Raw genomic sequence first — 27,429 nt, forward strand, 5'->3', positions numbered from 1 at the left:
ATAATCTCAAAAACCGAAATAAAATATAAACAAAATTTTTAACGGGAAATTTTGAATGTGATCTTTTAAAGTAACTGTTTTCCAACCAGAATTATCAAACATTAAAAAAAAATATGATTTAACTCGAGAGAAAAAAAATTTTATGTATGAGTTAAAAATCTCCCATACAAATTTGTATGGGGAAAGTATGACCCTAGAGGCACGGGTTAATGACCTCCAAAAAATTTTTTTTTGCTAAATTTCCCTTATTTAAGTCCTAAGCTTTCGATCTAGGGGGTGTCATCCCCGAAAACATCACTTTGGGAAATAACGGACACCCTAATGTACAGTTATGTGTAATATACCAAATGAAAGGTAACATCATCAGGATGCTCAATAAAGTAATATCAAATTTTCCAACTTTCTTAAAAATATTCTGGTATAAGGAGAATATTTTTAAGAAAGATGGCCACCTAGGTTTCTATAGATTTATTTTATACCACAGGTGTTTAAAATTTTTCATAAAATACTTTTTTTACATTTTGCATCAAAAAACAGATTTCAAAATTTTTTTTACAAAAATGTGCAATAGCTGTGCAGTTTTTTAAGCATTTATGTACTCATACAATTATTGTAGAAAATTATAAAAAAAAAGAAATAAATAAAATTCATTCATTCGTGGTTGTAGTGAACGAAAACATAAGATGATAAAATTTAAAATACACTGAACGAAAAAAAGTCCATATTTTATGAACTGGTTGCGATAGAACTTTTTTCTATCTGTTTTTAGAACAATCATAAGTGTAGCTATAAGCCATTTTAGGGTTGTCCATTCTCTATTGCACACCCTGTATATTTTCAGACATATTCTAAACAAAAATTCCCAGGGAAATGGTTTCGGGAGAAGGGCCCCAATCGGAAAAATGGCGAAAATTTCCATTTTTTTTTGGTTTCCCCATATTCTTAACAGTTGAGGAACGAAACTCAAGCTAAAAAAATAATGAAATTTCAGGAACTTTTCAGTTAGGAGTTTTTTTTCAGGAATAGGATTATGACGATTACAACTAAACTTCAACTTTTTGAATCGTTATACCTAAGAAACGGTGGGTCTTAGGAAAAAAAGTGTCATGACACTTTTTATATATAATAATCTGGTCTACAATTCTTGCATTGAAAATTTTTTGATAAGACTTACCGTTTTGCTGAAAATCGTGAAAAACCAGTTTTTGTGACCTTTTGACCCCTATAACTCTTAACGCGGACACGATATCAATGTCGATTTTTCACATCTTCATAACAAAGCCGTCATTAAGCTGTATACCAAAATTCAGCCCAGTAGGAATTTTTCCGCAGATTGGGCTTAAAAATGACTGGGCTAAAACACAAAACTAGAGCATAAAAAAAAGGTAACCCGAAAAATGTCGTCTTATAAACAATAGAACAAATTTGTTTTATTTCCTCTTTTTCCATTTACTTATTACTGCCTTTGTGACCTCTCTGTTTAATACACGCTTTCTTATGGAAGAAAATAAGACGATATTCTTCGTCTTACTTTTTGGTGAATTTGTATGTAATGTATCTCACTTCTCACATAATTTTCGCTCTGAGTTAATGAATGCGCAGTGCGCATGTCAGTGTCTGCTTGAGGTAGGTTTCATTTTTCATAGGAAGAAAAAAAGGTAGAATAAGACGGTTTAATCCGAGTTATTTGGGGAATTTGTGTGTATCGCGCAATCGCTGAGCTGATGAGCCAAATTATTTATTTCCATAAAGTGGCACAACTGCCCCAATTGAATTCAGCAAGTCCCAACTCCCAAGCAGAACGCAGTGCAATTTTGAAAATAATAAAAATTTACATAGATGATGCAAAAATTGTGAAAAGTTATTAGATAGTAAGATTTCGTGTTTTGATTATGACTTTAATATCATTGTTCGACAAACACGAACTTTGCTTTGTGATTTTTTTTTAAATTTAGTGTTCTGAATTCAGAAGTCACAAATTGTCATTTGCTAACCTCTAAGATTTTAAAATATATAATTTCTTTTTGCAATAATCTTTGAAAACAAATAATTTTGAAAAGATATAAATATATTTTATACAATAAAATACGAGTATGACTTTTTGACATTCAAAAATTAATTATTGAAAATATTGTTGGAAATGACGAAAAAAAAAGTACTGTAAAAGTTTCAGCCCTTATTATTAACATTAAGTACCGCCGCATCGCAAATTTGTATTTCCCATATGATTTACATGGGAAAGATTGTGTTTTTGAGTTTGGAATTTTATAACTTTTTAATGGTTCATCAAAAAGGCTAGATTTAATCGTTTTCTTGTATAAAATTGAACTTCCTGGTGACTAATTTTTCTTCGACTTACCATTTCAAATCATTCACGCCTCGCCACTAATGTACAGTGGTGCCAAACATTTGGACGGGTTTCAAAAATCCCGATGTTGTGTTTTTGTACAAAATCTATATAGATAAACAAAAAAACACACCTATTGAGTTATAAAATTAACATTATTTACATTTACAAGATTAAAATCGAAATTTTGTTTGCAAATCACGGTAACATTGTGGTTTTTATCTTGGTAACGCTACACAGTGATATTTAAAGTTTTAAAGCTGATTTTTTGTAATGAACTATAAGGAATATTTAATTGAAATTCATTTTTCTGTGATTTAACTTCATATTAGACTTACGTTGTTCCTATAGTTTCAAATAGGAATATCAGAGAGTCTAATTATATGATTTTACAAATAAAACTGAAATTTGCAGTAAAGTAACGCAGTTGTTTGGTACAAATGTTATTTTATAATAGATTAAAGCATAAACATTCTATGTCAATATAAAATAATAAAAATATATTGATAAAAATTTCCATTTTTTTTTTTTTTCAAAATTCACTGCCCTAATTATGTATCAAAAAGTATTTTGGCCAATATAAGAAATTATTTTTTGCAAGATTATAATTATTACAATAATTTCTGCATTAATAACTCGAAATTCGCTTTTTTTGAGTTATGACAGTATTCAAGTAAATGAGCGATATCGTTATTGTAGATCGAATATAACGTAACCCAGATAAGTCCATTATTCAGAAAAGACATAAACCTATGTATTAATTGTATGAGAGTTCATATAAAAATGATTTGGTTTTAACTACGCGTAGCTTAATACTTTTTTTACCCAACGCAACGTTAACAAAGAACAATATGTTACACCTTACGTTCGACCTTTACTTACTATTATAAAGGTTTTAATCATTTAAATAGGATCTATGTTTTGAATTGTATTGTTATTGTTCAACTCAAGTTTTGCAATAAAATAATTGTTATATAACAATTTATAAATTATTAAATTTATAATCTTATATATAAATGAGAGTTCGTTAAGTTTGTGTGGCCGATAAACTCGCGTTTGGCTGGTCCGATTTTGGTAATTTTTGTTTTGTTTAAAAGGTATTAATATGTAGATGGTTTGTATCAAAAAAAAAATAATATCTTTTCTCCCATCTTCACATAGCTGTCAATTTGTACGAGTGAAGAAACACTCTAGCTTATTAAAAAGTTTAACTAAGCTTAATTTGTAAAAAAAATATATTAAGACAGGCTTTCAAAATAATAATTATTATTGTTTATAGTCTTAAAAAAGTCAAGGAATTCATACTTTCTGATACAAAATAAAGTACAAAAAGGGAAAAGCTTCAAAAGACGTTTCCTATGGAATTCACGCGCAGGTAAATAGGACAAAAAAAAATTTAAGACATTTCGACAAAAACTTAAAAAATTCACCAGCATGCAAAAATTTTATTTTTAGTTGCGATATATGTAGGTACTATATATCAAGTTTTGCATTCGTACAAAAAAAAGTTGAGATAACATTTTTCCCCCTGACATTACGATGATAGAGAATGCCAAAAAAGTGGATCCCGGAAGTCCGTCTGTCTGTCTGTCTGTAAACGAAGCTACAGCCTAACGGATGAACCGATTTATGTCAAACTTGGTATGTAGCGTTATTTGGCGACTCTCCAGAGGGGTTTGGGAATTAATTTTTTTGGACCAAAAAAACGGTACTTGCCATATACCGATTTTAGTAAAATTGAAATATCTCGAAAACGGCTCCAACGATTTTGTCAAAAAATTCAAATAAAAGTTTTACAAAAAGGTCTATCTTTCAATAAAAAAATTTTATTTTGAAAATCATTATTAACGGTACCATAGAACCGTTTTTTTTTAATCCAATTTACTACTTATTCGATTTCAACGAAACTTTTTCTAAAAAAGCATTTATATAATTTTAATATAAGCCAAAAATAAAATTTTCAAAAAAAATTATTTTTGGATTTTAAAAAAAATTTGAAAAATTATTTTTGGATTTTTAAAAAAAGTTTGAAAAATTTTTTTTTGAAAAATCAAATTTTGGAAAACGGGACATTGGATTTTTTTGAGATTTTGGTTTTAGATGTTGATGAGTGATTTTTACAAAATGGCCCACCAATTTTTTTTTTAAACTTTTTTTTCCAAAAAATTATTTATAAAAAATTAGTTTTTTAAAAAACCGCGATTTTGAAAATTTGTTTTCTAAAAATACACCTTAATATATCAAATAAAATTTCATACTTATTTTGGAGGGCAATTTGACTCTGTTTTTTTTTTTTTTTCTTTTAAAAAACGAATTTTATGTTTTTTTTTAATTAATGTAGGTACCTACCTACATTTACAAAATTTCTATATAAAAAGTCTTGAAAATTTAAGCAACTTGAACTCTCAGAGCAAGTTCGTGCATTTTATTTCGCTTAGGCCTAATGATAATGGCAAGGCTTTTTGATACACACCACTTTTTGTTTTTCCATCTTTTATCTATGTAAATAGAGCAGATGGTTTTCTTACCCGCAAACAGTCAACATAAGGTTGACCATGAGAAAAAACAGGATTCTCTAAATTAATACCACATATTTTAAAAGATAGACCTTGTGCCTTATTTATGGTTATAGTAAATGCCAATGTTACAGAAAATTGAAGACGCTTGAATTCAAATGGGAAATCTGACAGAATCATTGGACCTTGACGAATCAAAACATCTTCGCCTTTGAATTTTTCACAAAAAATGGTAGCTTCAATTAGATTTGCCATTAACTTCTTCAAGACAAGTCTTGTACATTGCAAAGTTTAGGTGGCTGTATGTTCCGAAGCATTATAATGGGCGCTACTTCTTTCCGCGCTAAATGATGTTGAGGCAGTCCTGGTATACCCAATTAATTCAAAAACTCCGTTTGGTAATTTGATACATTGCATTCATTTTTGTGATAGGGTCAACCGATTTGTAGGCACAAAATGGTACATTTGATATCGTTTAAAATTGTTGCATTGATTTCAGAAACATTTTTATTTGTACCAGCCATTATTGCACGTTCACTCAGCCAAGCATGATTTTTGTAATTTGTTTTAATACTTGGAAATACACTTATAAATTGTTTTGAAGTGTAATTCGGCCTTCAGAATCAAGTGCCATTATTCCATTAACAATGTCCAATAACTGCTTAAATTACAATAAATTGGTTAATGTTCATTACAATAAACCAGTTTTTTTCGGTTTTAATTTATTTTCAAACAGGTACTATTTTTTTTAAAATGTGCACTCAGCGAAGCGGGTGGGGGTTAGCTAGTTATTTATAAATATTTAGAGAAATTAGTATTATTACTTTGTATTGTTTTCCGACCTTCTATAAGGACAAAGGACTCCTGCTCCATAATGCATATATGCACATATAGGAAAGCCAATCCTATTTATACACACACATATCAGTTGATTTATGTCTAATGACAGCATATTACAAGAAATTTCATCCATTCATCAAAAACCACACACGACGAGCTGAATTCAATTAAGACAAATCAACATAGAACTTCAGTCAATTTAATCCTTTTATTCAGTTAGTTGTGTATTGACTTTCATAACGTGTCGTCTGTCGTCCTTCTATAAAAAAAAACAACAATAATGTCACTATATCATAAATTCAAAAATGGTTTGATTCCCCAAAGCTATTTGGAATCCTTAAAGCCATTGCTATTCATTGCATATCTCTGCGGATTGACACCTTTTCGCATTGTTAACGGACAACGAGGACCAAAATTAATCAAGGACACTGTTATGGGATTTCTAATTCCGGCATTTTACTGTGTTACATATCTAATGTGTTACGTTTACACAGCAATTAAACATGAATCTGTAATTGGTTATTTTTTAAAAACCGAAGTTACACGATTTGGAAGTATAATTCAAGCTGTTAGTGGTATTGTGGGTGCAACGATTGTGCAAATTTCGGCCACCTATAACAAATGGTTATTGTTGAAAGTTTTCGAATATAATGTTCGGATTGATGATCGTTTTCGTCGTGTTGGATCGGATTATAATTATTCGCAAGTTTTACGTGCATTGACATTTAATTTGGGAGTTTTTATTTTTATAAATGGACTTTTTACTTTTGGATTTTTTTACTTGCTACGCAGAATGGATGTATATCCATCGTTTTGTCTTTGTGGAACGTTTTTTATGCAATTAAATGGATTGGCTATTGGAGTTTGTATTTTTAAATCATTGATTGAAGCTATTCAAAAGAGATTGGATCTTTTAAATGGAGTAAGTTTGTTTATTCAATTTTATGTGCTAATAAGTGAACTTAGGCTAGTCGCGCCCATTCATTCTCGACATGATGATATAGCGACATGCTGACATAGCGACAAGATGACATAACGACAGAGCATAATGGCGACATAATGACACGGTGACAAGGCGACCGACACACAGTGGGCCCATATGGACTTAGGCGTCTCAAAAATCTGTAACTTTGTTGTCTTTTGTGATAATTGCTTCAAATTTGGAATATAATGCCTTTGATATATAACGAATCATTCAACTTACTTTTTTTGAAATTAAAATTGATTTTAAGCTTTTAAAAATTAGTCAAAGTTCAAAAAGTACGATTTTCGCTTGATTTGGGTATTTAAAAATATCTGTAACTTTTTTGTCTCCTGAAATAATTAAACCAAATTTCGAACATATAATCTTTAATGTATCAGAAATCATTGAGCGTAGTTTTTTTTAAATGCAAATTATTTTTGAGCTTTGAAAAGTTAGGCAAAGTTCAAAAAGTACAATTTTTGCTCGACTATGGCGTTCCAAAAATCTGTCATTTCTTCGAGTCTGAAAATAATTAACTCAAATTAGGAACACATTACCTGAAATGTTTAATAAATTATTTGACTGTTTTTTTAGCTAATATTATTATTTAAGTATTAAACTTTTATTCAAAGCTAAAAAAATACGATTTTGACTAGGCTAGAACGTCTCAAAAATCTGTATCTTTTGTATTTTAAAAGATTATTTTCTCAAATTTTGCAAAATAAGATAAAACTGGTTTCTTAATTTTATAAAGGCCTTCCTTTCGTGTCTTAAAATTACTTAATTATTTTCATGAGTATAAAATAAAGAAAAAATACATTTCAATGTAGTTTGTTTGTGTTACGTTATTTGAAAATAAAGCTATTTTATTGAAAAATTATAAGAAAAATATTGATTGTACTCATTTTAAATAAAGTCGTTTGTAAGGCAAAGTGAAATAGTCGAAAAACTACGCTTTTGAGAAAAGAGCAAAAAAAAAAGAAATCACAAAAAAAAAACTTGTTGTCAATTTTCACGAAAATCCTTCTTAATTAAATACTTTAAACGGCTCTTTTGAAAATCTTGGAGTAAAATCAAAATCAGTAAATTAAATCACTATGTAACTTTTTCCATAGATAAAATTTTTTTCAACAATTACAATATTAAATTCTAACATTTTTCTGCTACCTTAGACTTTTTCTAATAGTACAAATATCTTCAATTTCGGGTGCATATACTATGTCTAAGAGCCCACAGCAAATTTTGGGAGTGGAGGTATAACCAAAATGTGAGTATGCAGTTTTATAGCCTTATGCGTTTTAATAACGAATTCAAAAGTCTGGCAGCTTTAAATCGCGGCTTTATATGGTTTCCGAGGGGTTAAATATCGCGAGTTTTCCAATTAATGTGAGTAGACTAAATTAACACAAAATCACATTCTGAATATAAGGACTGATGCTCTGTCATTCCCCCAAAGACTGAAGACATCAATCTTGACAGTGCGATCAATAGAACTCAAGATATGTATTGAAACAGGTCAGGATGCACCAAAATACGTTTTTTTGTACTATGTCTTTCGACAGATATATCGTTCTCTATCAAAGAGAAGCAGATAAAAGCAGCCAATTCTTTTTGTATCTTTTAGTACATAAACCAAAGAACAAAATTGTGAAAAAAAGTAGACAGCGGAAGACAGCGGAAACATTTAAAACTCAATTCGAAATTAAAAAACTGCAAATAAAAGCTTATTGTGTGAAAAAAATAATATAAATTAAAAATATATTTTTAAAAAATTTTATTTTCAGCAATATAAATAGCAGTTAAAATAAGCTTTCCAACGACATACAACACTTATATAATTTATTCAAATATAGTTTTGAAAACGTATCGTGAAGATTTGCTTTATTTTGTTACTCAAACAAAGTATTTTCAAGTGGAGACTTCAGATACAATTTTGTAATAGAGAAACTCATTTTAAAAATCAAATTTCAATGAAAACATATAGATTGACTTTCCCTTGATTCATTTCCGTAAAGAAATTACCAAAAATTAAAATTTCATAAAAACCATTTTTGAGACGCAAATGGTCCTTTGGGCCCATTGTGCGACATTGCGACAAGGTGACAAGCTGACAAGGTGGACATGGCGAAAAGGCAACAAGGCAACATGGCGACACGGCGACAAAGCGACATGGCGACAAGGCGATAAGGTAACAAGGCGACATGGCAACAAGGCAACATGGCGACATAACGACAAGGCGACATGGCTATAAGGCGACATAGTGACATGCTGACAGCGACATGCTGACATAGCGACATGCTGACATAGCGACAAGGTGACATAACGACATAGCATAAAGGCGACATAATGACACCGTGACAAGTCGACCGATATTGCGACAAGGTAACATGGCAACAAGGCGACATGGCAACAAGGCGACTTAGCATTTGGCATCTGGTCTGGTTTCACGTTATGTCGTTTCCTGTAGCCTCATTGTCACTTCTTTTGTCGTGTCGCGTCTATTTTGTTCTGGCCCCTTTGTCGCACATGTAGCACCTTGTCATTATTGACCTTTCATCTTTCTTTTAAGCAATATTATTCATGCCTATTACCGAAGACGCAGATGCACTGCGGCGGGAGTGAGAGTCACTTTCACAAGATTTCGTATTACCGAAGCCGCCGCCGGTTCGGAAGTGATAGAATGACATTTGGCTATGTACGTGTCAACAATGACATATGTCGGTAAGCAGTTTAGTGTGTTTTCGAGGATCGATAATACAGTTCATCCCGGGGAGTTCACGGATTGAAATTTGATTCGGTTGCGGATCGAGTAGATTCCCGGGGACTGAGTCACTGCGTCTTCTGTAATAGGCATGATTGAAAAATTTTACTCATCCCAAAATTTTAAGATGAACCATTTTTATATTTTGAGTGGACTATAAGCCCATTGTGTTAAATATGTATCTTCATCACTACCCAAAAAATTACACAGGTCTACAAGGTTTTTTGGTGCCGAGGCTATGATATACTTTTCTATAGGTTTTCGGTGTGCTGAACTCGAATCTGAAGTCAGAAATATCCTATCAGCTCCCGTTTTTGAAATAATACCGTTAGAAGATGTAAAAAAACTTCTTTTGAGGTTATGCTTTTATGTGAAGACATTTTTTTTTAAATATAAATTATAACGGTTTCTATAAGAACTATTATATTCCTTCTTTCAAGATCTTTTTAAATCTTTTCGATATCTTTTTTATTGTTCGAGATATCGTCAATTTTTTGGGTTTTTGTAATGTATCAAACAGATATCACGTTTTCATCTCCTTCTTGATAAAAACACACTTATTTCATTTTAAGATATCTCCGGCAGTAAAAAAGATATTGCAAAGATTTAAACAGGCTTTGAAAGAAGGAAAATAGTTCTTATAGAAACCGTTATGAATTATATTTTTAAAAAATTCCTCAAATTAAGGCATAACATCAAAAGTGCGGTAAAAAAACGTTTTTTTGCATTTTCTAACGGTAATATTTCCAAAACGGGAGCTGATAGGATTTTGTTGACTTCAGATTCGAGTTCAACACACCCCAAACCTTCTCTTGTTAACTCCAAAAAAGTCAAAAAACGATTTTTTCGAACTTTCTAACGGTAATATTTCAAAAACGGGAGCTGATAGGATATTTCTGACTTCAGATTCGAGTTCAGCACATGAAAAACTTATAGAAAAGTATATCATAGTCTCGGCACCAAAAAAAAATTAAATTTTGTAGACCAGTGTTATTTTTAGAAAAAATGTATAAACGACATCGAATTTCAAATGCATTTTCTTGATTAAAAAAATGATAAACCCCAAAAAAAAAAAAAAAAAAAAAACAGTTAACTAATTAAATGTAATTACCTACACAAACGCTTCTTACATTCCTCTATTAATAAACTTACTTATGAACATGATAATATTTATTTGATTGTTTAACATAATTGCTTTGCATATATTCTTTTTTGTATTAAGTAATTGAACCCAGACGAAAAAAAAAAAAAACAACTTCATCCTTAATTACTTTTTCTCGCTTTCATTAATTAATTTCGATCAAAAAAAAAACAAAGTAAAGAGGACCTATTGATATAACTCACGTGTTGTTTTGTGTAGGTGTTGACCCGCCCGCATTTATCCTATATAATTTAACAATCATATCCTTTTTCAATATATACGACAACATTTGCTTAAGCTAATTACATTTATGCTAGAAGCTTCAACAATATGACGACTACCACCTGTTGTCATTTTGATATGACAATACCTCCTATAATACCTTTTGTCAGCATTTATAGCTTCAAGTATTATAAATGAAAACACAAAACTTTTGTTGTTGTTGTTTTTTGTTCTGTCATATTGTTCGTTTATAAATAAATGTCCATTAGGAATATCAGTGAATTAAAAAAAAAAATAAAGGACTTGGGATGATACACTTTTGCATGCTAGAATCATCCATGCAGTATTCTAGAATCCGTTGACCAGAAAAGACTTTACGAGATTCTATATCGTAGTGCGGTATGCCATTGCAAAGATGGCTTCGTGGTTTTTTCACCGCCAATCAACTATACGAGTGTTTTCGACCTTTATTTTTTGTAGCATACTTCCAAGGACTCACCCCATTTTATATCTCAAAGGATAACGCTGGCAATAGCAAGCTAACACATTCAGTTTTTGGCTATTTAAATGCTTTAGTTCATATCGTAATGTATGCTGTTTGTTATGCTGTCACATTAATAAATAATTGTGAATCGGTGGTGGGATTTTTCTTTCGAACACGAGTTTCATATATTGGTGATTTTATGCAGGTTTTGAGTGGTTTTATTGGTGTAACTGTTATTTACATATCGGCTATTATTCCAAAACATCGTCTGGAAAAAGTGTTGCAACTTATTAATGATATGGATGGTCATTTAAAAGATGTCGGTGTTGAGATTAATTACAGTAAAATCTATCGATTTGCTTACATTTTTATGATAACTTTATTAATTTTGAATTCAACTTATATTGTGGGATGTTTTGAGTTGATAAAATCAGTTGATATTCGGCCATCGTATGCTTTGTATGTGACTTTTGTGCTACAACATTCGGTGTTGTCGGTGGCGATTTCATTGTTTAGTTGTATAACGAGGACGTTGGAATTCAGAATTCATATGCTAAATCAGGTATGAGTTTAATAAATTGATTCATTGATGAACAAAATTCTTTTCGGTTACTTTTACGGTTTTTTATGTGTGAAATAATAAGATCAATAGCAATAGTAATCCTTCTTTTTTGATGCGGCTTCTGCCAGAGTTAACGCAATTTATGAGCCTCTGTCCATAATCTCGTAAAGGCCCTAACTACAAAATTTTCGATTTTGATTTTTTTTATTTATTTTATAATTACTATATAATTATATTATATTTGGAGTTAGGGTATTGTCTCTGATTTATTCTCATTTATTTTTTAGCCTAGGTCTTAAAATAAGTCAGAAAATTCCAAATAATTTTGAAATTTTTTTTATATGCAAATTGCGGTATTGGATTTTGTGTTTTCCTCTATAACTCTATAACTATGAAAAATGTAGTTAGGGCCTTTACGAGATTATGGGATATTTTTAAAACTAAACTGTTGAATTGTTAATATAATGATTTTTTAAATTCTTTATAATAAATATTGTTACAGTTGGAACAACTTTGATCTTAGACTATTGGTCTAAACCTAGTTGAATAAATAGATAAATAAAATAATTGTTTTGTAGAACGTAATAAAAGATATCTCAAAAAATTTAAAAAAAGTAAAAATTTGAAATTCTTCTGGTTCTGATGGTTTAATAGTTATCATTTGATAAATTCATTATATTTTTTCAAGCATTGAGTTGGAAATCAATTTCGTTGCTTTTTTGAGAGCAACAACAAAATTAAATTGTTTTCAATCACTTTATTAGATAACACGTGCGATTTTAAATCACTTTCATCGAAAATTTAAAAAAAAAAAATCACAAATACACCACAGTGACCAATTAGTTTATCTTTAAAATAATACAAAATGTTCAAATGATATAAGAAAAGATGAATTTAGGATGAGTTCAATTTTCTCTGTTTTTTTTTTTTAATAATAAAATAATTAATGACTGAAATTTAAAATTTATATATTTACATATACTTTGAAAAAAAAAAAAAAAACTTAAATGCACGACCGCTTACTTTTAAGGTAAATGCGTTTGAGCCATTTAGGTAAAAATTTATAGAAGAAATGTTTAATTTAACATAATAAAAACTTAAATTAAATAAATAAACGGACTTAAACTTTTTTTTTTTGCCATAACTTTTTGTTAAGATAAATAGGAAAAAAATCAAAAAATATCGCCCCTAGATTTTGATTTAACAAAGCGATTTCCGCTTAATTTTTTAAAATCAAACGAGTATTGCGACGTTGGTGACTGTCCAAACCTCAGCAGACAAAATGTCTGTCTTGAAAACGCGGCAGGTTTTATAAAAATGGACCCCAAAAGTAATGATGCAAATTTGTTCGAAATGATCTCAGGATTCCTTTTTTGAGTTACAGGCATTTTACATATCGCACCCTCAGTGCAAAAGAGCGAGAACTCAAAAAAGTTCATTTCGAGAAAACGCTTCTGCAAAATACTGACTCTAAACTTTCTCCCATAACTTTTCATGCGACAGCAATTTACATAATTTCAAAGCTGTATTACAAGAACCATTATGTTTATTTTGTATTTTTAATAAATTTATTTTTTAAATTTGTTTAAATATTATAAATTATTAGAAAAGAAAAATCTTTTTTGTATTGTCGCTCTTTTGCATGGAAACATTCAGATAGACAAGGAGAACTATTTTGGTTAATCGCTCTTTAGCACTGAGAAAAATGAAATATTTTTGTTTTGTATTTGTTTTGCATTGGAACCAAGAATTGTTTGAAGGGGATTATTTTGGAATGTCTCTGTTTTGCATAGATTTTTTTCAAAATGAGAAAATCTGTGTGATTATGGAACTATTTTGGATTATCTCTTTCTTGCATTGAAATTACTGAAGAAAAAAGGTGAGTATTCTATGTTAGCTCTGTTTTGCACTGGAAATTAGGAAAGAGTTTGACTTTAAATAAAGTAGGAATTGGATAAAAACAGTCATAACACTGGTCTGCAAAATTTAACTTTTTTTTTCTCCTTCAAATAATTTTTTGATATTATGAAAGATTAGACTTTCCTGAATCTAAATCTGGTTTTAGAAAAATTTTATCAGGTACCATTTTTGTAAAAATGATTTTTGAAAAATGTGGGTAGTTTCTAAAAAACCAACCTTTTAGATTTATTTGAACTCGTGCAAAATTAAAACTATTTGTAGCATTGAGCTCAAATTTGGAGGACTTATTCCTCGTAATATGGCCTATCGATTGACACCAAATATGTCCTTTTACATTAATGTTTACTCATATTTTAAAATACTGATTTATAAAAAAAGCAGAAATATCGAAATCCTTTACTTTTTAGTAAATCCAACATGAACAAAAACACCTTAATTAAGAAAAATGTAAAATGTCAACGCCTATTATATTTAAAAAGTCAAATATGTAAAAAAAACCATAACAAAATACATTAAACAAAATTTTTACGTGTTTTGTAATTTTATATACTATTTATCTATTTAGAAATATCTTATTTGTAATAAACCATTCTATAAACTGCCTTGTAAAGCTTCAGATTTGTTTCTCCTAGAAACAAAAGTATATTTTTCTTATAGTTTTTGATGTGCTGAGTAAGAATCCGAAGTCAAAAAAATTCTATCACGTGAGGATTTTAAGATATTCGCATTAAAGTATCACAAAATCAAGTTTTTTCTTAGAAAATCTCAATAAAAACTACTATATCTCACAAACCAGAGCTGACCGAAATTTTTTGAGTTCGGATTCAAAATCAGCACACTAAAGTCCATTAGAAAAGTTTATTTTTGTTCTAGGGAGAAAGATATATTAATTTTTAGAGATCAGTTTTTTTTTATGATAAGATATGCCAAACCTACTAAACTTACTAAAATTAACATATCTCGGAGAAGAAAATAGATATTGAGAAGATTGAAGTGGAATTTGAAAGAAAAAAATAAGTTCTTTTATAAACCGTAACAATTTTAATTGAAAAATATGTATTACATTATGCCAAAATATTTCTTCGAAAACAGCAAAAAAATTGGTTTTTGAGATTTTCTAACGGGAATATCTAAAAAACGTGACGTGCTAGATCAATTCTGACATCGGATTCGGAATCAGCATACAAAAATCCTTTAGAAAAGTATAGTTTTATTTAAAGGAGGATTTCCTTGCAGACCAGTGTAATCTTTCGAATTTTTCGTTCATGTAAACAACAAGCCCTTCAAAAGAAAGATAATTTAAAAAGCAACATTTCCTCATCATTATCTCAAAAATGTCATTTTTTTTACTTATCGCTCTTTTGCACTGAGTGTGCGATATATACACGTGGGAGGGCATTTGGGAAAAAAAATTTAAACAAAAGCACATTATAATGTCCTATACCTTTTTGGAAAGCTAAAATATACTCCTTGAATTTGATGATTTTATTTGAAGTTGATTGAGTAAATAGTTTTTTGAGAAATTTAATTTCAAAGTCAAAATTAAAAAAAAAAATAATTTTTTTTTGTATTTAAGTTAATTTTTTTAAATTTGAATTACAAGGTACAAGTTTTTTTCAAAATTGAATGTTCTATTTAGTTCTTAGTCAAATCCTTAAAAATTGATGCAAAAAACTATTCTAGTTTTTCAAAAATGGGAAATAAGATAGGCACTTTTATATTTGTTTTAGTTGTTCCTAAGGAAAAATTTGTTTGTAAGTTCTAATCACACTTAGTGTAACTCAGAATCAACCCCAAGAACGAAGTGGTATTTTGGCTCCTTTTTTGAGGTTTTTTTTGTTCATTTTTGCTGTTTTTTTTAATGTTTTTTTTTGCCATTTTTAGAGTTTTGTATTTTTTTTTTCATTTTTATATTTTTTTAAGTTATTTTTATTACGTTCTGAGTATTTCAGGACTATTTTTGAAAGGTAAGAGTTATAATGTTACGTATAACCGAAAAATATCCCACATTACATAGATTTCAGGACAGCCAAGGTCCTCAGGGACCACAAAACCTTTTCTCGATTTTCATCGTGAGAGCCATTTTTCATGAATCCATGTTGATGTTAATTTAAAAAAAGAAGACGTCCTGATCAGCATTGTGTTACAGTGACCTTTTTTCCATTTTATTTGAGGCTAATTTTTTTTTTTATTTGAAAAAAAAAATTTAAAAAAGCTAAAAAAAAATTTGGAGAAAAGATACATTTTTCCTTAAATCTCGAAAACTAAGATACTTTTAAACATGCGGTTTTTTGTTTTTGGCTTAAAATCAATGAGAGCATTGATTTGTATAAAAAAAATTTTACCCTTTATTAAAAACAATTGAATAAATAAACTGAAAGAAAAAAAAAATATTTTTTTCTAAAATAATAACTTTAAAATTAAATTTCTCAAAAACTATTTACTCAATCAACTTCATATAAACATCAAATTCAAGGAGTATATTTTAGCTTTTCAAAAAGGTATAGGAATTTATAATGTGCTTTTGTTTTCATTTTAAATTTTTTTCTCAAATGCCCTCCCGCGTGTATATATGTAAAATGCCTGTAACTCAAAAAAGGGATCAGGTACGATTTTGAAATTTACAAATGAGATCATTTCGAACAAATCTGCATCATTACTTTTGGGGTCCATTTTTATAAAACCTGCCGCGTTTTCAAGACCACCGTGCATTATTCATTTACCAAAATGTTGCGTCTTAGTAAGGGTAAGACAGCATATCTAACTGATGAGCCTACTGTCATACATGGGCGAAACGCATATGGAGTTAAGGTCAGTTGAACTTTTAAATATATTATTAAATTTTTTGGAAAGTAAAGAAATAATAAAAAAAAAATAGTTCTATGTTTTTGAAATATATATTCTCATTTTCACTTATAAAGATGTTATTAATCCTTCTAATCAAATGTCTTTAATTGTTTGGTACACTTGGGCGTATACGTACTTTATTTTTAATTCAAATTTTATTTAGCATTCTGCATTTATGTTGATATTATAAAAACTTGTTGAAAAATGGTATAATATCCCACCTCGCTAAATGTACATTTTTCAGGGACGCTGCCTCTCTTTCGAAGAATAAACAAAGCTTCCAAAACTATCATTATTTTGACAAAGTACATCGAAACTTATTATTATCATTGATAATAATTCTTTGAATGTGATTGATTCTTTGAATGTGATTGAATTGAATTAAGTCGTTACTATTAGTTACTTAGCCAAATTTGATTTACGAAATTTTGCTCAAGTAGTTTATTTCGAAATCAATTTTATGTTGCTTATGTTGATAAATTGACAAATGTGTATGTTTTTCTTGAAGACTATTACCAACATACTTGCATTGAAGGTATTTTATTCATTGGAAATCTCCAGACCAAAAATATTTGTACAAAACCATTCTACTCGTACATAAAGGTTAATAACGTCGACTCTCGACTCTCACCTTTTTCGACAGTAATTGCCTGTCATATAACTTTATTTATCCAATTAGTTGATTGAATTTAATTCGGTGTAATTCAATCGCTACCCATGTCTCGTCTTCGGTCATCCTCGTGTTTGGTGTGGTAACACTTTCAGGTCAAATGATTAAAAAAAAAAATACCTACACTTGATTCTACTCGACTTAATAAATTATTCCCCTTCAAGTCCGATGACGGCAAATTTGATATCCTCTCAACGAATATTAAATTAATGCATGAAATATGATTGTCTTTCTAAATTGAAGCCCATTAGGCTTGTCGGTCGAATGAAGCCTCGCACTCTTCGTTTGGACATATAATTACCGATCAAAAAAGAAAACTTCTTTCTTCTATAAAATGTATCCTTAATCACTGAATTAACTTTAGTTTCAAATAAAACTCCATTGTGTTGATTGTGCGACTAAAAACTTTAGCGTAAACAAAAATAATGGGTTCAGCTTTTTGGAAAGAACTCTTTAGTCCAACGGATTCATATGGATCCATTAGGACTTTATTTTTAATGCTCTTTGTAATGGGCTTGACACCTTTTCTAATAAAAGGTCCTCCGGGTAAAAGACAAATACGTGTAAATTATTTCGGGTATTTTAATGCTCTCGTTCATTTGGCGATATTTTTGTTTTGCTTTTTCTATGCATTTATTAAAAACGAATCAATTGTGGCTTATTTCTTTCAAACTGAAATCTCAAGAATTGGCAATACTTTGCAAACGTTTATCGGCATGTTTGGTATTGTAACTCTTATTGGTATGTCTTTGTTGGAGAAGAAAAAAATTATGCGATTGTTGCATACGATGGCAAAAGTTGATGTGAAATTATTGGATTTGGGAGTTAGTTTGAATTATCAATTTGCTCAGAGAAATGTGAATGCTCAGATTATAGCTGTTCTTGGATTGAATTTGGTTTATATTCTGAGTAGTTTTGGACTTTTGTTTAAAAATGGAATTTGGTCATCTTTAGCAGCAAATATAACGTTTTTCTCGCCGCATATCTTTTTGTTGGCAGTTGTTTTGTTATTTACTTCGTGTATGGTACGCTTGAAGCAGAGATTTCGAATGGTTAACAAGGTAAGAATTTCAGAAACAAAATAAATTTTATGCTGCAGTAGAACAAATTGATATCAAATAAACCGATCATAAACAATGACGGAACGCAAAATATTAGAAATGTACCAGTCCGAATTTAAACAACTAAATGACCACCGTTTATTTTTTCAAACCTGACTGGTTCGATTGTCCAAGGTTAGCCCAGTATAGACCAAGATTTTTTTTTTCGTTAGTCCCACCCTTAGTTCTAAAATTATAACGAAATTATTTTTTTTTTTTGCCTCAAAAATCAGAAAAAAAAATTAATTTTTATTCAGTTTAAAAATTGTTGGTTTTTCACTGTGATTCGTTTGCCCAACGTTAGCCCAGGATAATCCAACTTGTTATTCTTTATTCCACTTTTTTTTTTAAAGATACAATAAAAAACTTTTTTTCATATCAGAAACCGAGAAAACTACCTATGCTTTTTTTTCTTGTTAAAAAATCGATAGTTTAAAACCGTGGTTTGTATGCTTAGTTGAGGTATCAACTTTTATTTTCACCTTAGTTTACATTATTTCCTGCCTTAGTTTACAAATTATAGAATTATTATTTTTTATTTACCTCAACAAAAAAAAAAAATAGTACGTATACACCACAGTAACCTTTATAATTTAGAAAAAGTAAATCCACTGGAGTGCGCACTTCCCCTCAAATGCTATTATATATAATTCTATTAGAATTATTCTTACTTGATTGAATGTAATCCATATAACATTCCTGTTAAGAAGCTTAAGTTGATTTGATTTTTTTGTGTAAAAATCAAACTGGTATCGAAACTGAATTTGACGAAATTTTGAAGTAGTAAATATTGTATGTCTGAGGTTGAAAGTGACGATAGGATTATTATGACCAACACATTTCTGGATCACAAAAAAAATTTAAATTAAGAAGTTCAGAACAGAAAGAATTTTTAGTTTAGAGTTTTTTAAGAAGAAGTGGAGCTGCCGAAACTCAAAAAATGCAAATATTTAGGAACCAAAAAGTTCCCATATGATGCTATTTTTAAACGTGTCGTCGTTATCGGTAAACAAAAATACTCTTATTGAATGGGTCATTGTTTTTTCTTTTTAATTAATTTCTTTTTCAAAAATTTGTTTATTTCATAAATTATATGATACCAATATATGTATAAAGGTAAATTGAGAAAAAAAAAATGTATGGAGTGAGAGAATTTTTCATCGCATTAGCAGTTAAAGCAATTTTCTCCCAAATTCTTCAAACATGAAATCATGGACTTGCTGTTAGAGTTCACATAGTTCAATTTCTAAAACTTTTTATATAAAAATTTGTATGTACAAAAAAATTGAAAATATCTTAAATGAATTTGAACTCAAAAATTGATTTCTTTTTATTAAGATGCGTTTTTAGAAAAAAAATTATTATCATTAAAGTCGTTTTTTTTTTAACTGATTTTTATATTTTTTTTTTTGTTTTTATAAAATGGATAGGCATTTTTCAGCAACTAATTTATCATTCAACACCTTAACCTCAAATTCGAAAACATTAAAAATTAAAAAAAAAACTTTTTTAAGGAATCCAAAAATTTATTTTGTTTGCCTTTGTCAATTTGGTGAAATTAAAAATTCAAAAAACGGTTGCAATGAAAAAAAATCATCAAAATTAGAAATTGCTTAAAAAACTAACGATTTAATTTTGTTAACAAAACCGTTAACCCCTCTGTACTCGTACAGTCTGCAAAAATACTACATACCCAGTTTGAAGTGAATGAACCATTTTATTGAGACTGGAGCTCCTAGAAGTTTCTGTCGTTTAGATAAAAATATCAAGTTAATTGAATGCAGTGCTTTTTTTTAAAGTGGTCAAAAATTTCATATGTCAAATTTTTCAAAATTTTCAAAATATAAATTAATCTTTCGATATTTATTTTTTTTAATATGGCTGCGATTTTTTTTTATTATTTTTCTGATAACTGTCACCACCTACCCTATCTACCGTTTTCGTTTCGACGTTGACTTTTGGGACAACCTGTACAAAAAAAAAAATTGTTTGAATTAAAAAAAATGTCGATTTCAGTCCCTTTTTCGATAAAAAAAAAATTAAAAGTATTATATTTGACTATTTTTTTGTACTTATCCAGTAACTAGGCATTATTATCTTTCAATTAAGCCATCGAAACCTAAAAAATTATTTAATGGAATATTTTTTACGAATTTTTAAAGATATATTACATGAGAGGAACGCTGGTACCGAAAGGGTTAAGTAAATTATTTTAATAAAAACTGAAACTAGAAGAAAAAGAGTCTGTGATTTTTAAATTGTTATTTTTGAAAGTTGGTTCGCGTCTTATAAATTGTTCAAAATGCTTTAACTTTTAGTTCAGTATTTCGAAAACAAAACAATTCTAGCCCGCTTCATTCAATTTTTGATGTTTGTATATGTTTTCGATTTGTAAATGTGTTCTTATCATTTTGCAAAAAAAAAAAAATTAAAGTCGTAAAATTTGCATTTTTTAAAAGTAATGTTTTCGAAACTTTATTCAAAAAACTCGAAAAAAAACTTTTCGATTTTTTTTTTTCAAAAATTTATTTTGATTTTGTATATTTTATGATAATACATTATACATACACTAAAGGAGTTTCAGTGTTTAACTATACGATTGTCAAATTGAAAATGCATTCATAAGGTACGTTGTCAAATTTTTACATTTTCAAAAAGATGTTCAAGTGGAACATTTAAATTCCAAACAAATAAATCGTTAAGAAAAACAAAGAACAAGATATTGGAGAAAAAATCTTTATAGTAAACTTTTACCACACTTTTGCACTGATTTTGAACATTTTAAAATTAAAAAATTAAAAAAAAAAAAACTGAGTTCATATCAACCTCTACTCGCCGATTTATGGTTAACAGGAAGAAACGTTTTATTTGCAATTCCAGTATCATTCTAGTATTCCAAAACACTCAATAGAACCACATCTATTTTTAAAAACCTTCCAACTATGCATAATTGTTAGACAAATGTCAAAGCAATTTAGCTAAATAATGTTTTTATAAAATTAATTTTGTATGTAATCGCTTTAGTAGCTTTACTATTTTCATAAAACCATTCTTAAGGCGGGTGTTTTATTCAATTTTCCTAAAAAATATGATAGGTAATGTATTTGACAATATAAACAAAACGCCCACGTTCAATTAAGAAATTATTTCGTTATTATAGACTGCACTTAGATTCTTTATAGTAAAGAAATAAAAAGGATTTGATAGGAAATTCAATTATCCAGTTAATATTTGTACCTTTCACCACGCAGATGGATATTCCAAGTTTTGTGAAAGATATTACAAATCCTCGAGATGTTTATGCAATACTTCTACCGATATTTTGTATTAGTTCCATTCTCGGTGTAATGCCTCTAACAATTCGAGGTGATTTGAGTTGTCGCTGGCTTGGATCTTCAATGTTTATGAACTTTTTTATGATATCTCGAACTGTTGTGCTGTCGGCATGTTTTTTTATTGCATTTACGCGCTGTGAATTTATTCTTTCGTATTTCTTTCTAACTAACATGTCAAAAGGTAGTGATTTGTTGCAAAAAGCTAATGGAATATTTGGAAGTATTTTCTTGCTTGTAATAGCTTTTGTGCAAAAAGGCGAATTAAAAGAATGTATTTATGCTTTGGCTGAAATCGATTATCGCTGCAGATATTATCAACTTAATTTGAAATTTATGAGAACAACAATTGTTATATGGGCTTTAATGTTTACACCATGTGTATTGAATATTAGTTACATGGTTTATACAATTTTTGGAATCCTAATGCGAAATGACATTTATCCTTATTTTAGTGAATGCATGGCTTTCTTCTTACCCGGATTAATATTTACTGCTATTAGTATGAAATTTGTATCTTTGCTTTTTGTGATAACCGAGTATCATCGAATTATGAATAAGGTATGCTATATATAGTGTTAAAGAATTTGTGAAGTTTACCATTATTTTAATATTATTCATATCGCACCCCCGGTGGAACAACGACGTAAGTGCAAATTTTGAATTTTCTGAGTTAAGTATGCCATAGTTCCAAGAAAAGGTATTTCCTTCCGATGAAACAAAGACCCAATTGAAAATGTTCTATTTGTATCCAGGGTGCAGAAATGTATTTGGACCGTTACATTGTTTTCAAACGTTTTCAAAATGTTTAATCTCGTTTTCTGAAGAATCAACATTTTTGCACTTACGTCGTTGTACCACCGGAGGTGCGATATTAAGAACTGCATACTAACGTAACTTTTGAGTTAAGAATTGTATAACTCTCTTTAAAAGTTCTTCAAAAAGGCTAGACCAAATCATTTTCTTGATTGTAATATAACGGTCTTGGAATTTTTTTGATAAACCGACGCGTTTCAATGTTACAACTTTAAAATATAAAATATAATAATCATAAAGAATTTGATCAATTGATTTCAAATTAATTTATTAAGTATTGGTCTTTTTGATTTGTTATTTTGTATGAAATTAATAAAAACAAATTAATCCATTTTTAAAACTATTCCCAACGTTTCGTTGGTTATTTTTCAACTTTTTCAAGGGTAATTTTTTTATTGGACCTATAATTAACGTTTAACAATACTTGTTTACATTTTTTGAAATTTATATGAAATCCTTATGAGACATTTAAAATTTAATAATTTAACATTTATTTTGCACTTTTATATTTTTTTTACTAAACGGAAAAACTAAACAATTACCTAAACAAATTAAAAAACCAAGACAAACCAAAAACTTATCAACTAATATCACAGACTCTTTACTTATTGACAGCACTGTAGCTTGCACTCAGATAATCTTTGTCTTTTTGGAATTTCACCCTAATCTTTTGATGTATTCCTTAAGATTAAGAAGAACTATTATTAATTTTTTTCAAAAAAAATTGTCAAATTTTTCAATTTTTTTTTTAATTCTTAGTTTTTTTAATTGGTTTCGCAGATCTTTTTTTTAACTTTCAAATTCCTAATACTATCGTATAAGAATTTTTCAATAAATTCAAATAATTATCTTTTTTCAACATACATTTTTTTTTTATTCATTTTTCGAATGATTTAAAAATGATTTTTTTAAATAAAATTTTTGAAAACGAGTGGATTTTTTTTGAAATTTTTATTTTAGGTGTTGGATTTTATTAAAATATTTAAGAATTTTATTTATTAGTAGAGTAACTAAAGCAATTTATTAGGGAACCCGGCCGAACATCTCTGATTTTGATGACTTTTTTTTTAAACGTAGGTAATTAAAAATACTTTAAAGTCTATTGATTAAAAATTGCCGATGTTGCCGTATTGTTTTTTAAAATTAAAATTAAATTTTTTTTTAACAAAACCATTTTTTTTTTGCTTAAATTTCATAAAACAAATGATAGCAAAAGATTCTCTAGGTAATTTAAGGAAAAAAAATACAAAGGAGTAAGGGGCAATCTTCCATCGTTTAAGCGATAAATGGAATTTCCTAACATTCTGCCCTCAAACACAAAAAAAAATATTTTGAAAACAACGACAACACCTACAATATTTTAAAATACATTTTTAAAAAGCCAGAAGCTCATTCTTATCTCTTAAATTTAAATCCACTAATTTTAGATAAGAGTTTTTGAAAAAATGGTCCTCAAACTCAGAATTAAAAAAAAATGTTATTAAAAAAATTTAAAATGACTTTTTTCCAAACTTTTTCTAATAAAATATGAATTTATTTTAAAAAAAAATTTTTGGCCATAAATATTATCAGTTGAATTCCGAAGCAGAAAAGGTAATGTATATCACACTTTTGAAAAAAAAAATTAAAAATTACATCAATTTGGGTTTTTTGTTGATAAAAACAAATTTTTGCATTGAAATAATTAATTTTCTCAAAGATTTTGGTAAAAAAGAACTTTAAATTTTTGCTATTTAATTTTCAACAGTTATGGTTATTAAATGAATAAAAAATAATTTTATGTTTAGATGTTGAACTTTAAAAAAAAATAAGTTAAATTTTTTTTTCAAAACTTTTATTAAAAAAGTTCTTTGAAAATGAAATACTTTTTAATTATTTTCATAAACCGTAATACATATTGACATTTCCTTTTATAATTTCAAATCATAATAAATGGGGCCAAAAAAATTTGAAAATAAATGCATTTTATATTACGATAAAGTTTAAAAAACGACATGTTAAAATTTTTTCAATAATTTTTTTTTTTTCAAAAATCTGAGTTCAGTTACCATTCTTTCAAAAGCCCTTAATTCAATTAACTTAATTTTAATTTTACAAGTATGACTAGGAATCTAGCTTTTTAAAAATATATATTTAAATATTGTAGGTGTTGCCGTTGTGTTCAAATATTTTTGTTTGTGTTTGAAGTCAATTAATAAGAAAATTGCATCTATCGCTTGAACGATAGAAGATTGTCCCTCACTCCCATATATTTTAAGAAAAATTTTTGAAAAAAAAATTTTTTTGTTCACAAAAATCTTCCATTAAATTTAAAAAATCAAAACGGCAATTTTTAATCTATAGACTTTAAAGTATTTTTAATTACCGACGTTTGAAAAAAAAGATCATCAAAATCGAATTTTGACGGGACACGTTAACTGGTTAGAGTAAGGAAATTTGATTTCTAGAGAAAGTTCGACTTAGAGGGATTTGACTGTATTTTTGTTCACCGAAAAAATAAACACTCAGTTTTAAAGAAAATTCTATTTAAAATTTTTGGATACGGCATTTTAAATTTAAAAGAGTTGGCAGCAGCTAAAAAATCCAAAGTAAAGCTCAAAAGTAAATAGACCTTCAGAATAAATTCCAATACTTTAAACACTCTTCTTCCAGTTTTTAGTGCAATTGTGGAAAACACCAAGTCATAAATAAATTATTCAAATTTTGACTGAGCGCGAATTTTTATTTTCACACCTCAAAATTGATTCTCCCGTGGGAAAATTTTTTTTTGTGCTTCGCGTTTGGGTTTCGAAAATTCAATAGATTCTCATGTAAGCAAATTTTTACGCTTTGCTTTTCACCAATTAAAACAGGTGGGATTTATTTGTTTCTTATCTTTGTATTGTGATTAATTTGACCGCCCTATTTGCGAGATAATTTTCCAAATGACCCGCGCTTATCATACGAGGTTGGTTGTATTCAAAGTTTCTTTTTCATTTAAAGAATCTGGAACAAAACGTGAATAAAGTAGAACAAAAGTTATTGTACATTATTGTTTTAAATTTCAAAAAGTGCGGGACTTATGTCCCAGTTAAATAAAAAATATGTAAGGCTTATGTACCGTACCACTCAAATAAATTAAATGTCGGCCAACTCAAGTGGAACATAAATCCCATAAATAAAAAGTGGGCGTTATGTCCCTGCGCCACGTTTTTATCACATCTTGAATAATGAATAATTAAGAGACACATAAAGCACATAAGAGATGGGATGGACATAAGTCCCAAATTGGTATTGAGGCCATTGTGCCTTAATAAATTTGGGCCTTATATGACTTTGAAAATAAAAAAAAGAGGTTGTCTGTAAAGCCGGTTTACGGACGATGATTTTACGTGATAACGTCGTAAGAAAACAGGTTGTGTGCTTTTAAAATGAGCCATTTGAAGGGCTTATTTATTTCAAACAATCATAATTTACAAGAAAAAGCTAAAAAAAAATAGGTACCTTTTTTCTTTTCTCATTATATTAATTTTTTTTATTTTAAAAGCTCACAAAAAAAATTATACCATTAAAAAGCCAAATATTTCTTCTAAATAATAAAACCATTTTTAAATTTTTACAATGAGCAAAAAGTATTAAAATAATTTATTTAAAACAATCATTTTCATCAAAAAAAAGCAAAGAAAACATGTAAATTTATCTTCTCAGGCTATTAAATCCATTTTTTTTTAATCTATAAAAATTATTACACCATCTGAAAGCTTATTGTCTTAGCTAAAAATATATATACATATAGATCAAGTCTATGAGACATCTACAAAAAGAGCTAGAATTTTTTAAACTCGATGAAATTTCATCAAAAAAAGCAAAAAAAACATTTATTTTTATGTTCTCATGCATGAATTTTTTTTCTAACAACCTATCAAAAATTTTATATCAAATGACGTATCAATCTCATTTCAAAGATGCCTACAAGAGAAGTTAGAATTTTTTAAAGTCAACCATGTGGAATTTCCAGACTGAGATTACGATACTTTCCACACAGGTGGCTGTTCATGGCGCAACAGATCTCCACTGGTGGTTTGAGGTTTTTCGCAAGTTTCTTGATTTAACATTGTGTGGCTTGTAGTTAGTCTAGCGTTATGTGTGATATACCAAATGAAAAGTAGTTGTATCAGAATGCTCATAAATGTTTAATCAAATTTCTATCTGCTTTTGGTAAAAAGTTATAACCTGTTGAATTCTAAAATTTTATTTTACCGTTATCTCAAAATTGTGTTTACGAAAATGATTGAAATCTCGCACAAATATAGTCGTGGTCATGGTCTATCATTACTCTATATATAATATTCCTCTATCTATTAAAGAAAAAAAGAAAAAAAGAAAAAACAGTGAAAATGGGTTAAAAACAGCCAAAAAACCTGTTTTTTTTTAAATTTATTTTTCTCCGTATTCAGTCAAAACTCTTTTAACGATTTGCACATGTATGACGCACATTTATCAGCCCTACATGTCCCATATAACTTGAGATTTTTTGAACTCTCCAAAAAAAAGCTAATAATCAAAAACTACCCAAAAATACCCCTAAAAAAGTAGGTATTTTTCAAAAATTCATATTTCGAAACGCAAAGTGTTGGAAAAAAATCCGTATGAGACGCCTAATTTTTTTTTCTTTCATCTTTTACCTGGAACCTTTAGCATTGTCAAAAAAAACTTCCCCTACCTATAATCAACATTTTGTCATACCCACAACACCTGATCAACGTTCAAACAAACATTATAGCGGAGTTCCAGAATTTTTTAGAATTTTTTCTTAAATGCAGTTATCCTAAAATCAATCTCTTCTATCTATAACAAAAAGAATCAACTCTCTACGACCAATCGTTTAGATTTTAGCCTAAATTTCATCTTTCCGTTTTACCCCTGTT

At 28.7% G+C, this 27,429-nt stretch overlaps 1 protein-coding gene across 2 annotated transcripts in view; it reads left to right on the forward strand.

The window, feature by feature from the left end:
• Window positions 1–5,897: 5,897 nt before the first annotated feature.
• The window catches only part of LOC129905693 (putative gustatory receptor 28b), a 30,161-nt gene continuing 8,629 nt past the window's right edge, over window positions 5,898–27,429 (forward strand). Inside the window, exon 1 of one of the 2 annotated variants that reach the window (XM_055981233.1) lies at window positions 5,898–6,625. In XM_055981233.1, coding sequence (XP_055837208.1) covers window positions 5,984–6,625 — 642 coding nt within the window. In that variant the 5' untranslated portion in view covers window positions 5,898–5,983. Of the gene's footprint in view, window positions 6,626–11,156; window positions 11,838–27,429 lie in introns of those variants that run through there. The other variant, XM_055981232.1, reaches the window with a different exon arrangement.

This window comes from Episyrphus balteatus, chromosome 1 (assembly GCF_945859705.1).
Source record: "Episyrphus balteatus chromosome 1, idEpiBalt1.1, whole genome shotgun sequence".
Taxonomy (NCBI): Eukaryota; Metazoa; Arthropoda; class Insecta; order Diptera; family Syrphidae; genus Episyrphus; species Episyrphus balteatus.